The 16180-nt window shown below is 41.0% G+C and overlaps 1 protein-coding gene and 1 long non-coding RNA gene across 2 annotated transcripts in view; one reads left to right on the top strand and one right to left on the bottom strand.

The window, feature by feature from the left end:
* The first annotated feature begins 3958 nt into the window (after window positions 1-3958).
* Window positions 3959-16180, top strand: part of LOC117528469 (myosin-10-like) — a 157257-nt gene continuing 145035 nt past the window's right edge. Inside the window, 5 exon segments of the mRNA XM_034191105.1 lie at window positions 3959-4033; window positions 4035-4069; window positions 4071-4092; window positions 4094-4237; window positions 4240-4305. Of these exon segments, the coding sequence (XP_034046996.1) occupies window positions 3959-4033; window positions 4035-4069; window positions 4071-4092; window positions 4094-4237; window positions 4240-4305 (342 nt within the window).
* Window positions 13598-15733, bottom strand: LOC117528471. Its single transcript, XR_004565774.1, has 3 exons — window positions 15722-15733; window positions 15046-15047; window positions 13598-13792 (listed from the first exon to the last, which is right to left on the bottom strand). It is a non-coding gene; the product is annotated as an uncharacterized LOC117528471 (long non-coding RNA).

The following is a 16180-nucleotide window of genomic DNA, read 5'->3' as shown; positions in this document are numbered from 1 at the left end:
CCTGAAACCTTGTGTGCATGATACCTTCACAAAGTTTTCATCTATCAAGGTGAAACAGTACACTAGGTTACCTCACTGAAACCCTGGGACAAATGTGACGTTGAGCAAACATTGTAGCCAGCAGGGTGCCAAGTCTCTGAAACTTTGTGTATGTAATATCTTCACAAAGCCCTAGTATATCAATGTCAAATAGGGTACACAAAGTTACCTCGCTAAAACTTGACAAATTTGACATTGGGCAAGTTTTGATTAATTGTAGCTATCAGGGGTGTGTGTCGCCACCTTTGTGTATGCTGTATCTTGATTAAAAACTTAGTGTATAATGTTGAAACTTGGCACATAAGGTCAGCTCAACAAAATGTCAGGCTAGTTTGATGTTGGATCTATTTGGAGTCTCTGAAACAGAACACCACCAAGAGGACTAAATGGATTATGAGGAAAAGTGTACTCTATGTACTTTTTGGGCTACAGTATCCTCACAGCGGCCATACACGCTCTGCATTTTGCAGTGCGGCCTGAAGACTGGAGGAAAAAAAAATGAGGACTCAGGTTGCACCCCGATAACACTGTTTGATGGTTGCTAGTGCAGGCTAACACGTTAGAGGGCCCAACTTTTTGTGAAATGACATAGTGCTTTTCACAACAGAATTAAAGGAAGCATGAGAAGCAAAAACTCACCGGTCATCTGGGATCAGGTCGCGGGGGAGAAGCAAAAACATGAGGTGAAATTAAATTGTGACTGGTGACAGCACAATGCAATCTGCAACATCACCACTAGATGGCACTAAATCAGACACACTTGCTTTAGACTTGGTCTGTTCCACAAACCTTTAACAGTCCATGTGCAGATCCAACCCCCCAAACACACTTTTCTCAGCAGTATGAAATGCATATTTTTGTGTATTATTATTGTTTGAAATACTGCAGGGAGCTTAATTTAATAAAACGCACATATGGTCAAAGGGGAGGGTGACTGCAGGTGAGCAGTAGAGGTGGACGGATCGATCCTAATATCGATATCGATACCAATGCTGGTATTGATGAACAATCCTCGTGTAAAAAGATCAATATTCAAGCTTTTTTTCTGTCCCGCACGCACTGACTGCTGCGCATGCAGATTCATCAAAGTCTACTCCAGGGGTAGGCAACCTGTTCCAGAAAGAGCCATGAGGGTGCAGGTTTTCTTTGCAGCCACTGACTCCACCAGGTGATTTCACTGATTAACTGATTCCATCTGGTCAAAGTCGTGTTTTGCGCAGTGCAGACTTAAATAAAACAGATTCGAACCAGTTATAATGTGCAGGCAGTTTGAAAAAGTGCTTATTCATTAATCCAAACACACTGTGAGGAGTCAGAATCGCACGTCACTCGCGTTTTTTTTCTGCAGATTCGTCCTCCCACATAGAGCTGTATCGATCCGGGTGCTCGCTTTCCACGCGTGCACAGCCGGCGGTGGGCGGGGCCAGCAGCGGTCCGGTCAGCTCCGTTTAGGAGGCAGCAGCACTGCGCCTTGTGGTGCACAACCCAAATCCATGCACGATCGTCCGCTGCGTAAAGAAGTCAGCTCAGGGGGAGATCGGACTGCTCGGTGACCAGGAGCGGATTACTAACTACACCAGGTGAGTTTAGACGCCGCGGGAACCAACACTCTTCAATCCGGTTCAGTGAACCCCTCCACGGACTGAGGAGCTCGGTGTGTTCACGGACGCGGGTTTATTCGTGTGGAAAATGCGGATAACACTGGAGTTTTTTCCATCTCTGGAATCGGTTGTTTTTGGGGTCCTGCCAGTGCGCAGTCATCGTGGCCGCGTGAAGCTCCATCCGTGGGCTGTGGACGAGAACAAGGAGACACTTCACATCATTCACGTCCCTGTTTGGTCCCATTAATCTGTCAGTGAGACTATCAGGCCTACACTGAAGTCTGTTGCAACAATTTTTCTGCAACTTAACCCCTTCTTTACTGTGGTTTACTTCTTCACGCTGTTGTGTTTGCGGTCTCACTGTGCAGGGCCGTAGACACGGGGTGGGGAGAGGGTACCCACCGGCCCCCAACTAGTCAAACTCATGAAAAAAAAATCCATGACAAGCAAAGCTCTTCATCATTTCACACACAGTGCAGCAACGTTGAAAGTTAAAGATTCTTAAATGAAACCGTAATAATACCACACTCATTTTGCACTCATCATAAGATTAGGATATAGTGCCCTCTAAAAGTATTGGAACACTTGGTATTTCACATATTATATGTTCAATGTCACTGACAATAAGTGAAGCTCTTCACTATCTTGAATAATTGTTACAGAACCTACCATTGGTTAGTGGCTTTTTACAACACTGTTGTCCGGTTTGTGGCTTCGTCTACCATGGGCAGATTTTTTTGGTGCCATTTCTGGTTTGTGGTTTTGTCTACCATTGGCAGAGTTTTTTTTTTTTTTTTTACCATTTCCAATTTGTGGCTTCATCTACCATCAGTTTGTGGCTTTTTACAACAATGTTGTCCAGTTTGTGGCTTCATTTACCATGGGCAGAGTTTTTTTTTTTTTTTTTGCCATTTCCAGTTTGTAGCTTTGTCTATCATGGGCAGAGGTTGTTTTTTTTTGTTGTTGTTGTTTGTTTGTTTGTTTTTGTGGCTTTGTCTACCATGGGCAGAGTTTTTTTTTTTTTTGCCATTTCCAATTTGTGGCTTCATCTACCATCAGTTTGTGGCTTTTACAACAATGTTGTCCGGTTTGTGGCTTTGTCTACCATGGGCAGAGTTTTTTTTTTTTTTGCCATTTCTGGTTTGTGGCTTCGTTTACCATCAGTTTGTGGCTTTTTACGACTGTGGCTTTTTCTCCTATGGGCAGATTTTTTTTTTTTGTGCCATTTCCAGATTTTGTACCATTTCCAGCTTGTGCCTTTTTGTGCCGTTTCTGGATTGTTTTGTGCCATTTCCAGTTTGTGCCTTTGTCTACCATAAGAGAGAGCTTTGCAGCGCTTCGCTCATATAAATAACTTTTTAAGCTGTGGCATTAATGATGACAAAGTTGTAAGCTTTCTCTCTGAAGCCGGTATCACACTAGATGAACCTGAAATAATTGTTACATCCTCTGCTATATATTTATAATAACGTGCTTTTGGAGGGTGGTATGCATTTTCAAGAGGCCCGACGTCCACGCCCAGTCGCCCAAAATGACAGCTATTCGCCCGAGTTAGACAAGGGCGAATAGCTGTCATTTTGGGCGACGGAGGGACTCAGAAAAATGCATACCGCACGACAACAGCATGTTATTTGATTCTGGACAATATATTAACTTGGGTGTTTTCTTAAGCAACATATTCAATAATATAGCAAAACCTGAAGTTTTAGTATGTTGTAAACACAGATGTTCCCAAAGACGTGTAGCATGTCAGGATCGGATAATCAAGATTTACATAATTAACAAAATTATATTCAATGTACACTTTATTCACAGCACATAAAGTATTACACAAGAACTATGAAGAAATTAAAAAAAAAAAAGTTGAGTATTTTAATCTTATTTACTCTGGATGACCTCCTGCTCCTCCATCTCCTTGAGGTGATTCCTGTTGATAGTCACACTGTGTGTAAATTTTGATTATTGGAGTAGTGTATGAACTCCAACAGGAACAAATGTATGATTTTTAGGGTTTGCAAATGTTTCATTGTTTATTCATGACTTAAATTTATTGAAAGCTGGTTGGCCTGCTAATGGTTTTCAGAGTTAGCTCAAAAGCTAATCTGCCAATGAAAGTGTTAGCTTCATTAATTAGCCCACCACAGGTCACATGTGGGGTCACATGAAATCAAATAAACAAAAAAATGGGTTTAAAACAGATTGTGATTTTGTGCTGTAATTCAAGCTGCTTAACAACAGGAAGTTCTTCCTGGTGTTTGCTGATCTTACATCGTCTGTGTTCCAGGCTGCCACGTTGCTCTGGTAACCACCAGGTAGGGATGTCTCATCGGAACGGGCAAGAGGACCCAGAGCGGTACCTGTTCGTGGACCGGGCCGTTGTTTATAATCCCGCCCACACAGGCTGACTGGACGGCCAAGAAGCTGGTGTGGTCCCTCAGAGCGCCATGGCTTTGGAGGCCGCCGGCATCCGGGAGGAACGTGGTGAGGAGGTACTGGTGGAATTGGCAGAGAATGGCAAGAAGGTGGCGATCAACAAGGATGACATTCAGAAAATGAACCCGCCCAAGTTTAGCAAGGTGGAGGACATGGGCCGAGCTCACCCTGCCTGAACGAGGCGTCCGTGCTGCACAACCTGAAGGACCGCTACTATTCCGGACTCATATATGTGAGTGACTTGGATGCTGCAGGGATTTTTGTGTGCATTAAACACTGTCTTTCCCACATTAAGGTTTTTTCTTTGTATATCAAGGTCATGGTAGTGATAATATCAGCGTATTGATTTGTATGTTATTTTTACATTGGAGAAACGGTTCCCCCGCTGGCACGGTTGAGCTGTGTTCCCTTTGTTACGGTTAAGTCTTTTGTGTGGGTCTCTCCATTAGTGATGTTTGTGAGCTCAATTTGTTGAATGTTGACTGCACAAAGGTGTTGACTTTAGCATGCACAGCCAGTCAGCGTAGTGTAGCCCTGCTTGGAATTGAAGTCGCTAACCGCTAACTTCTAACAGCGCCATACTTAACCTATAGGTCTTTCCTGTGGACATTATTTTAATTAAGCGTGTTCAGTCCTCTGTGTGCGTGGCTAGAATGTCAATAATATGCACAAAAAATGCATCTACCTTGCCATTGCTTGTGGTTGTGTATTATGTTGGCTAAGTGTAGAGTAGCATGATGACTGTTCATAATGGAGGAGAGGATAATACTAATATGTAAGATTTCCCACAATTGTTACATCTACCATTTCAATTAGATTTCGTCTCAAGATCAAAGCAAAAGTGTGTGGTTTGTTACGAAAAACTCTGAAGTCCAAAATAAGTGCATTATGTAAGAACACCAGAGTCAGGTGTGCTCGCAATTAAATAATTTTTTTATGCTGTGATCCTCCAATTACATTGAGTTACAAAAAATTAAATAAACAAAAAACTGGTTTCAGATAAACAAAAATTATTTTCTTGTGAGAACTGGCTAATTTATTTCATTAGCTCGAGAGGGAAAGGCCATTTCAAGAGATAACGATTTAAGTTATCAAAATTACTTTTGTTTTCTCAAAATCCCGATATTATGATGGAGAGCTTGAAATATCATGTGATCACATCTGATGTCAGTGTGCAGGATCTGTAACTGAACAGTAAATCTGAAATGTCGTGTTATAGTAGCCAAAAATGTGAGGTTTCCAATAAGAGGCAATAAAGTTATGTTTTCACGATAGTTAAATAAGTTATCACAGAAAACAAGCCACATTATCTTGAGCTCACAAAATATTACTTGTGGTCATTGAGACAATAGAATTAAAAAAAAAAAAAAAAAAAAAAAAGACAGCTGCTTTCAACTTCTGTACTGCCAGTACGGCTAATGCTAGCAATGTTAGCAATGGGTGCAACGTAGACCAAAGTATACTACCACCAAGAGTTCTGGGGTGGTTTTTGCAAGACTGCAGTAATCTGAACACAGGTATAACATGCGCTTTGTGAGAGCTCTCTAGTTTAGTCTTTGTTTTAGAATGTTTTAAGCACACAGTATGACAAAATGCTCTGTGCAGTTTTTTTTTAGCAATTACCAGGCTTTGTCCTCAGCTGGATCCTTACTGTTTGATCTCTTTGGGTGATCTAATTTTACCTCCCCTATGGCTCATGTCTCACCTTAGGCTGCTTCTGTAAACATTGGCAACTTCCGTTTGTTTGTTTGTTTTGGTCCACTGGCACATGGATCTCATTTGATCACAGCAATAACTTATGGACCCCTCACAGATGCTGCACTGTGTCAGACTAAGTATGTTTGGATGAAGGTGTAGAGGAATCTAGTGCAGTAAGCAGGGGTGCAGCCAGGTATTTATTACAGGGGGAACTGGTAGATGTCAACATCATGGTATTTTGAGCATTTCACAACACATTAATTTTTTCCCCAGAAGCAGTTGTTTCATTTAATGCAGTGTGTCCAAAGACATTCCAGAAAGGGCCAAGAGGGTGCAGGTTTTCTTTGCAGCCACATTAACATCACTTTGAGCAGGTGGGATCAGTTCATCAGTGAAATCACCCTGCTGAAGTCAGTGGCTGCCAAGAGAACCTGCACCCTCTTGGCCCTTTCTGGAATGTCTTCTTACACCACCGATTTAATGTTTTGAAAAGGAGGATCACTTTCTGAAGCACTTGTTTTATTTAGTTTTGACTGATTTCAGTTTCATTTAGCTTCAAGTATTCAAGATAACATTGGGCCAAATCCAGCATTCCCAATTTTTTTTTTTAACTCCACCCAGGGGTGCCAAAAGGGGAGAATAAGGAGAAGGATTCTAGGGGCCCATGACTGACAGGGGCCCAGAGAGGCCCCCTAATACAATTGTAATATTGACTAAATAAAATGAGGGGGTGGCCCAGGAAGATTTCTTTTTTTGGGGCCCAATTCCCTGGCGGTGCCCCTGCTTCCACCAGTGAAGTTGGGTGGAGGTTATGTTTTCACCCCTGTTTGTTTGTTTGTGAACAGCCTGTAACCCACAATTTTTCATTTATCATTATGAAATTTTATAGAGGATTCATATCCTGGTTGACAAGAACGGATTAAATTTTCAAGGTCATAGTCAAAGGTAAAAGTCAGGAAAAATCTTGGTAATTTGGAAAAATCCCTATCCTTTAAAATTCATAACTCTGTCAAGAAAGATTGTATTTCTTCCATATTTGAGAGCATTATGTAGGATGGTATCCTTTAACGACTGACAAAGGTTGATCCAGATCTGATCTGGATTGTGCATTTTGTGGACATTTGAATTTGAATTTGAACATTGAAGTGCCTCAATCACTCTCATTTGTGATAATGAGGTGCAAACTGTCACTCTCAATGAATAGACGATTTTGAGCCGCATCTGATCCGTATTGCGGATTTAACAGATTTTATTTACCATTGAAAAGCCCTTTTGGGTTATGGTTTGCATTATATTTTAACTTATGAAAGCCACTTCTAACAAGACTTTGACCTTGAACATTTTTTCCACAGTAAATATTTGTGGAATTTGAAACTAATTTTGGTGGAGGTTTGTGTGAATTACACCATCCATTTTATATATATAAAATGTATGTTTAAATTGGTGTAATTCTTTTTTCTTATCAGTGTTTTTTAGGGTTTATCTGAAAGCTTCTGAAGTACCTTTTGTGGATAGTACATATTGTGTTCATGCAAACACTGTACATATTATATATTTGTCTCTTATCATAATATTATGGTCCCATAATCCAGTATTGCTGGAGCAACTCTGTGATGTTCCACTTGTGACCCATTTAGTGACATGTATGCCTGGAATAGAATGTGGGACTACATTTACCTGAGAGACTCTGTTGGAGGAGGAAAAATGGTCAGGGAAATTGTTGCACTTTACAGCTGTATAGTCTGGTCCATATGTATTTGGACAGCAAAATAGTTTTTGTAATTTTGCCTCTTTACACGAACCCAGTGGAGATGAAATAGTCGAGACGTGCTTGTAGTGAAAACCTTCACATTTATTGAAGACCTTTAAAAACAGTATCACGTAAACCATTTAGCAATTACAGCCATTTTATTCAAATCCCTCTATTTTCACATGCCAATAGGTGCATAATATACATGGCAAAAGTAACTGAACAAACTAAATACAACCCCAGTTCCAATGAAGTTGGGATGTTGTGTAAAGTGTAAATAAAACAGAATACAATGATTGATTTGATTTGATAATTTATTTACTGTGCAAATCCTCTTCAACCTATAGTCAACTGAATACACCATAAAGACAAGATATTTAATGTTCCAACTGATAAACTTTATTGTTTTTGTTCAAATATTTGCTCATTTTGAAATGGATGCCTGCAACATGTTCCAAAAAAGCTGGGACAGTGGTATGTTTACCACTGTGTTACATCACCTTTCCTTCTAACAACACTCAATAAGTGTTTGGGAACTGAGGACACTAATTGTTAAAGCTTTGAAGATGTAATTCTTTCTTGCTTAATGTACAACTTCAGTTGTTCAACAGTCCGGGGTCTCCGTGTCATATTTTGCCCTTCATAATACGCAACACATTTTCAATGGGCGACAGGTCTGGACTGCAGGCAGGCCAGTCTAGTACCCGCACTCTTTTACTACAAAGCTACGCTGTTGTAACGTGTGCAGAATGTGGCTTGGCATTGTCTTGCTGAAATAAGAAGGGACGTCCCTGAAAAAGACGTTGCTTGGATGGCAGCATGTGTTGCACCAAAACCTGTATGTACCTTTCAGCATTGATGGTGCATCACAGATGTGTAAGTTGCCCATGCCATGGACAACTAACACCCCCCCCATACCATCACAGATTCTGGCTTTTGAACTTTGCGCTGATAACAATCTGGATGGTCTTTTTCCTCTTTTGTCCGGAGGACACAATGTCCATGATTTCCAAAAACAATTTGAAATGTGGACTCATCAGACCACAGTACACTTTTCCATTTTGCGTCTGTCCATTTCAAATGAGCTCGGGCCCAGAGAAGGCGGAGGTGTTTCTGGATGTTGTTGCTGTATGGCTTTCGCTTTGCATGGTAGAGTTTTAACTTGCACTTGTAGATGTAGCGACGAACTGTGTTAACTGACAATGGTTTTCTGAAGTGTTCCTGAGCTCACGTGGTAAGATCCTTTACACAGTGATGTCGGTTTTTAATCCAGTGCTGCCTGAGGGATCAAAGGTCATGGACATTCAATGTTGGTTTTCGGCCTTGATGCTTACGTGTAGGAATTTCTCCAGATTCTCTGAATCTTCAGATTATATTATGGACTTTAGCTGATGGAATCCCTAAATTCCTTGCAGTTGAATGTTGAGAAACATTGTTCTTAAACTTTTGGTCTATTTTTTTCACGCAGCTGTTCACAAAGTGGTGATCCACGCCCCATCTTTACTTGTGAACGGCTGAGACTTTTAGGGATGCTCCTTTTATACCCAATCATGACACAATTAGTGTCCTCAGTTCCCAAATGCTTATTGAGTGTTGTTAGAAGGAAAGGTGATGTAACTCAGTGGTAAACATACCACCGTCCCAGCTTTTTTGAAATGTGTTGCAAGCATCCATTTCAAAATGAGCAAATATTTGCACAAAAACAATAAAGTTTATCAGTTTCAACATTAAATATCTTGTCTTTGTGGTGTATTTAATCAAATATAGGTTGAAGAGGATTTGCAAATCACTGTATTCTGTTTTTATTTACATTTTACACAACGTCCCAGCTTCATTGGAATTGGGGTTGTACTTTCTGGAAATATGATAGAAAAAAAAAATCACATTTAGGGCCTAGAACTGCCTTTGACAAGAAGATGGCTCAACAAGAATCCACATAACATCTGGCTTTTCTCCACATGGAGAATTGTTAGACATGTTAAAAGGCTCCAACCTCCATTTCTTCTGTTTGATACGCCGGGGCCACAGCCAGGGACAGACACAGACTGCAGCGCATTATGGCCTCTGCTGAGAAGGTGATCGGCTGTAGCCTTCCGTCTCTCCACGACCTGCACGTCTCCAGGACTCTGGGCCGAGCAGGTCGGATCACAGCTGACCCTTCTCACCCAGCACACGGTCTGTTCAAACCACTCCCCTCGGGCAGGAGGCTACGGTCCATCCGGACCAGAACCTCCCGCCATAAGAACAGTTTCTTCCCCTCTGCCGTTAGACTCATGAACTCCTCATAACTCAGTCACCTTAAGCTTAACTCTGTCACTTTATCATTTTATCACGGGTCACTTTAGACAGTGTACTTTGGTTTTTAATTGCACTCCTCCCACTGCACTGTTTTTTCTGTTTCTCTGTTTTTCTGTTGCACACAGCCTTTCATATTTCATATTTCTTTTTTTTTATCTTATATTTTATCTTATTTTGACACATATGTTATATTTTATCTTAGCATTTTATCTCTTCTTAATGTTGCACCATTGTACCGAAGCAAATTCCTAGTCTGTGAATCCTGTTCACTGGCAATGGCAATAAACTTCTTCTGATTCTGATTCTGATTGATGTGGAGGATGAGGGTGGGAGGTTTGAGGAGGAGTGGACAATGAGAGAAGCTTTGTTTACTTTCTGAAATGTAGTGGTAGAAAGCTCATTGACTCATTAATTCAGCCCCTTTTACTAACTTTAAACACTATGGCAAATCTGTCTGGAGTAGGCAAAGCTGAGTTACCATGCAAGCAGGAGATTTGTGAGGGAAGACACCCATGACAACTGCGACTCACTGCTTCTCTGGTTCTCTGCTTCACTGCTTTTCAGAAGCGGCAGGACCTTAATTTCTTGATTAACCCCTCTGAAAGCCATTTAAAGATAATGATATCAATTTACGCAGATTAAACTCACTAACTGGGACTCTTGTCTTGTTGCGGGCAAGAAATGAGAATTATCCTCCGTTCTGTTCCTATTTTGTGAGACTAACTGTACAGCTCCAAACGATATGCGTCTCTCTGCCAAGTAAAGTTGGAAAGATAGATTCCGGTCAGAATGAATAACTTCAAAGCAAATCGCCATTTAAATCAAATGACACCTCTTTCTAAACTTTGTAATACAGACAACAAACTATAACCGACCAAAACCATTTATTTTTCCTCCCAAAATGAGACGTCCTCCATTCTTTATGCATTACATTGATCTAGACGTGCAGCACAGCCGGCTGCAAGACCGCAGCGCAGAGGCTATGGAGTTAAATTTGTCTCATGTGAAAGGAAATGCTTTTGATAAAAACTACAGATTTTGTTTATTTCTATTTATGTCCAGAGATCTAGGATCCATCATGTACAGATTTCATTTATGTTCAGAGATCAAGAATCCAGTGACCATGTGCAGATCTTATTTATTTTTATTTATGTCCAGAGATCAAGGATCCAGTGACAAATTTAATTTTTACTTTAAGAATCAATAAAATGTTGTTGACATAGAAAACCTGTAAAGCCTACTTTTAATACAAAGAAAATTGTTAAGAGGTATTGATAACAGAATCGACAAAGAATCGGATCGATAAGCAGAATCGATAATGGCATTGATATCGATAAAAGCTTATCAATACACATCCCTACATATAGATGAGATTGAAAGGATGTAGTAGTGCTTTCATTCATTGCACACCTCATCTGAATATTACTTGAGGTAATCTCCATTACAAAACAGACAGACACAAGGACAAAGAAAAAAATGTCAGGCTGTGAGAAATTTCTCCTGAGATCAAACTGAACAATGATGAATATTTACTTTCAGCAGTGGCACACAGGGCCGTATATAGGAATGTGAAAAGGGGGGTTCAAATCCTTGAGTTAGGGGTCCAGTGGGCCGCAGGGCCCCCGGTGGGGTCGAGGGGCAACGCCCTCGTGGGGGGCTCAGGGGTGCGAAGCCCCCCAAAGCAGAAGCTTTTTAATTTTGGCACACAGAGAGTACAAAAATTAAAGACCAGGGCTCAGAGGTCCCTGCTGCTGGCCTGGAGACACTGACAGCAAGAAGAGTTCTTCTGCCTGATGCACCATGGCAGACATTGTGATATACCAGTTAAGTAGACATTGTCCAAACCTAAAGCAAACTATATTTTCTGCTTCTTATTGAGCCAAGTCTTTGTTGAAGGTTGTGTACTTCGAAAAGTATTTTAATTATGTAATTACCAAATATACAGTGTGGTTCTCATCAGGAAACCCTCAAAAATGTGGTGCACATTGTTTTTGTAAATATGATTTATGATTTCCAGCCCCTAGAAGTGTATCATTTGACTTTTTCCTATGTTCTATGATAACAATAACCTAAACAATTTCTAAATACATTAAGACAATAAATTAACATTAAAAATGTACTTAATTAATAGGAAATGAAAGAAATGAGTTCTTCTAAAAACTGTTTAGGTTTAAGGTTCTAAAAACATTCTGGACTCACACGTTATTGCAATTCATTGTAGAAACTTTGCAGAATTTATTACCACCCTTGAAAAATTTCAGCTACTTATTTTATAAGCACTACCCAATCTAGAGCCCGTGGATCCCCACGGGCAATGCGCTAGTTCTTTATTTATTTAGAACAGTCAGCAAATTTGACATTTTATTTACTGGTGATACACACTTTAAATATGAAACTGTAGATTCCAGTGTGTTCTTGATAATATTGGCAGATCTCGCCATTGATTTGAGTTGATCCTTGAAGATACTGCAGCCATGAGCCTTGTTTCTGGTCATCCACTTAAACATTTAGGTTGCAGCAGCATTGTCGGGCCTTTGCTCAGTGTGATTTGTTTATCCTGTGCTTCTGCTTTCGTGTGAGGCCAGTCAGCCTGTTCTGATTCATGGCAGCAGCTTGTTATCTGTTCAGCAGCGAGTTGCAGGCTGACCACAGCGCTCTGCACGCAGCTCTGCCACACCAGCAGGGCTACAAGCAGGCCTTTGTGTTGTTAGATAAGCCTCAGCTGTCAGAAATCCTCAGCATTCTTCCAGGGCAAAACAGACTGCCCGTCCATCCGTCTGTCTGTCTCCTGCCGCCCACTTCAGCTCTGCTCCGTGTCCATCCTGTCTTCACTAGATCAGAACTCGTTCCCACACTCCCACTTCTAGTTTCTTCTTCTCCAGCTCACTGGACCAAAATGAAAAGCTCAGCAATTATTTCCTGCACATCTGTGTGGTTCACGTCTGATTTTCCTCACGTCTGTTTTTTTCTTTTTAAATTAATACTTAATTGACAATTCATCCTCATTTGTGCTTCCTTTCGGTCACAAGCGATTTTATTAACTGAAAGTAATTGCATGTAGGTATTTATTGAGAATAAATACCTACATGCATCCAGGGGCGAATATATGGATTTTTTTTTAATGAAATAATTATAACAAATCGTATGTGTGGTTGAAGGGTTGTAATATGGATTATGGTTTCTGACACGCTCCGGGCACTGGATGGAAAACGTGGAGTGGATTTTAAGCTACTCAGGCCTATTCAAATCTTGAATAGGCTTGAATCTTGGCTTGAATCTTGAATCTTCGACTGAACTGGGTTGCTTGACGTGTGTCAGGCAACCCAGTTCAGCAACCCAGTTCAGTCGAAGATTCAAGATTCAAGCTTCTCTACTATGGAAACCACCTGGACAACTGAGAGCCTACACAGAAACATTGTCCTCGAAATCCTTGTTGATTAACGATCTAATTATGGATCATCACTCTGACATGATTGGGTTATGTGAAACCTGGCTCAAACCCACAGCTGTTCCTCTGAATGAGGCCTGCCCACCGGCGTATACATTTAGTCTCGTGGTGCGAAGCAAGGCGGGGGCGTTGCTTTTATTTATAAATCTTGGTTTACCTTATTGACTGTTGGGGGTCATAAATATAATTCATTTGAGCATCTGACTCTGCTCTGTCAGGGTCAGAAGGATGGAAATCCATCATGTTATTTTGTCACTGTTTATAGGCCACCTGGCCCATATTCTGAATTCTTAGATGAATTTGGTGCATTCATCTCTAGCCTGTCAGCTAGTGTGGACAACATTTTGATTATTGGTGACTTTAACATTCATATAAATAAGCCCTCTCATTTGCAAATCATTTATGGAATTTGTGGATGCATTAGGATTCCAGCAGTGCATACAGGACTCGACGCACAATAGTGGAAATACCTTTGATTTGGTTCTCGCACGTGGCCTTGCTGTCACGAACATTGACATTTTGCCTCTTGTCTCTGTGGTCTCTGACCACTCATTTATTAGGTTTACATTTACGTTGCCACGTTTAGTGGAGCGAAAGCCTTGTCTACTTCTGCGGCGATGCATTAATCCCTCAACTCTGACTGAACTCAAAGCTAGACTGCCTGAAATTTTGGCTTCAGGGTTAGAGAATGTTTAATCAGTAGATAGTCTTGCGGATGGCTTGAATTCAGCGCTCAAGGCTACACTGGATAAGTTTGCACCTCCTCTTTTAAAGCCACGCCTTCCCAAGGCATAGTCGCCTTGGTTCACTGGTTACTTGCGTGACCTTAGGCAGAAGGCTAGAGGTTTGGAACGGAAATGGTGTAGTTCCAAATTAGAGGTGGTCCACCTTGCATGGTGTGATGCTATCTTAGATTATAAGCATGCACTCCTGGCTACAAAGCGGGCCTGTCATTCTGATTTAATCAATAAAAACAAGCATAACTCAAAGTTTTTGTTTGAAACTGTAGCTTTTCTCATTCATGGACGGCCACCAATCTCCCTTTTCAGCACAGGACTTCTTGGACTATTTTGAGAAGAAAATTGAGGATATTAGGTTGAGCACATCTCAGCATGCCTCGGTCCAACCACCGCATACTGCTATGGAGGTGGATGGTCCCACTGAGGTGTTACCCAGATTTACAGATTTTGATTGTATCTCGCTAGGCACACTGACAAAGCTTCTGATGTCTACAAAAAGCACAGTCTGCTTATTTGATCCCATACCAACAAAACTGTTTAAGGACCTGTGGCCCATTCTTGGGCCAACTGTGCTGGAAATTATGAATCTTTCATTAACATCTGCTCTGTTCCTAAATGTTTCAAGCCTGCAGTGATTAAACCATTGCTTAAGAAATCCAATCTCAACCCTAGTGTATTGAAAAATGATAGCGATATCAAATCTATCATTTTGTTCTAAAATCCTGGAAAAAGTGGTTTCGCGACAGCTCGTGGACTACCTCACTGAGAATAATCTTTTTGAGCCATTGCAGTCTGCTTTTAGAAAATATCACTCTACAGAGACAGCACTTACTAAAGTTGTGAATAACCTTTTGCGAACAATGTACTCGGATACCACTACAGTCTTGGTGCTGTTGGATCTTAGTGCTGCGTTTGATACTGTGGATCATCATATTTTACTCGACAGGCTGGAGAATCATTTTGGGATTACGGGAACTGCCCTTGCATGGTTGACGTCATACCTGTCCAGTCGTTCTTACTGTGTGTTGTGCATGGCACTTCTTCTGATCTTAGGGATATGAAGTTTGGGGTTCCGCAGGGATCTGTTTTAGGACCCCTGCTTTTTCCCTTTATGTAGCACCCCTTGGGGATATACTGTGGTGTTTTGGGATTGCCTTTCATTGCTATGCTGATGACACCCAATTGTACATACCGATAACTGCTGTTAGTCTCATTCACATTAAAATCTTTGGAAGATTGCCTTGCACCAGTGAGAAATTGGATGTCTACTAACTTCCGATTTTTACATTCTGATAAGACTGAAGTGATGGTTCATGGTCCAGCGAGGTATCAGCATCAATTTGATCAGCTAGCGCTTAATTTAGGTTCGTGTGTTATACATCATACGGATAAAGTGAGGAATCTTGGGGTAATTTTTGATCCTATGTTGTCTTTTGACCTCCACATTAGAGACATTACGAGGACTGCTTTCTTCCATTTGCGAAATATAGCAAAGATTCGTCCCATCCTGTCTATGGCTGATGCTGAGACTTTGATTCATGCATTTGTCTCTTCTGTATTGGACTATTGTAATGCTCTATTTTCTGGTTTACCGCAGTCCAGGATTAGGGGTCTTCAACTGGTTCAAAATGCTGCTGCCATACTTTTGACACAAAGCAGAAAATTCGACCACATTACACCCGTTTTGGCATCCCCTGGACTGGCTTCCAGTCACTGCAAGATCGGATTTTAAAGTACTGTTATTAGTTTATAAGATTGTTCATGGACTTGCACCTCCCTATCTGGTTGACCTGGTAAGCCCCTGTGTACCAGCTCGGGCCCTGTGTTCTTAGGGTGCAGGACTTTTATGTGTTCCCAGGGTGAATAAAAAGTCTGCCGGTCACAGAGCTTTCTCCTACCGTGCCCCAGCTCTGTGGAATGATCTCCCAGCACACATACAGCAGTCGGATACTCAGAGACTTTTAAATCACGTTTGTGACTCATTTGTTTTCCTTGTTTTATCATTAGTGTTATGTGTTTTTATTCTTGTATTCTTTTATGGTTTTGTCTTTTTATTGTGTTTTTAAATTTTTAACTCAGTTTTTTCTGTTTTCATTATGTTGCGTGAAGCGCCTTGAGACGATCTCATCGTGAATTTGCGCTATATAAATTAATAAATTTGAAGTTTGAAATT

This window comes from Thalassophryne amazonica, chromosome 16, assembly GCF_902500255.1.
Source record: "Thalassophryne amazonica chromosome 16, fThaAma1.1, whole genome shotgun sequence".
NCBI classification, from domain to species: domain Eukaryota; kingdom Metazoa; phylum Chordata; class Actinopteri; order Batrachoidiformes; family Batrachoididae; genus Thalassophryne; species Thalassophryne amazonica.
This window is presented reverse-complemented; position numbering and strand designations above follow the sequence as displayed.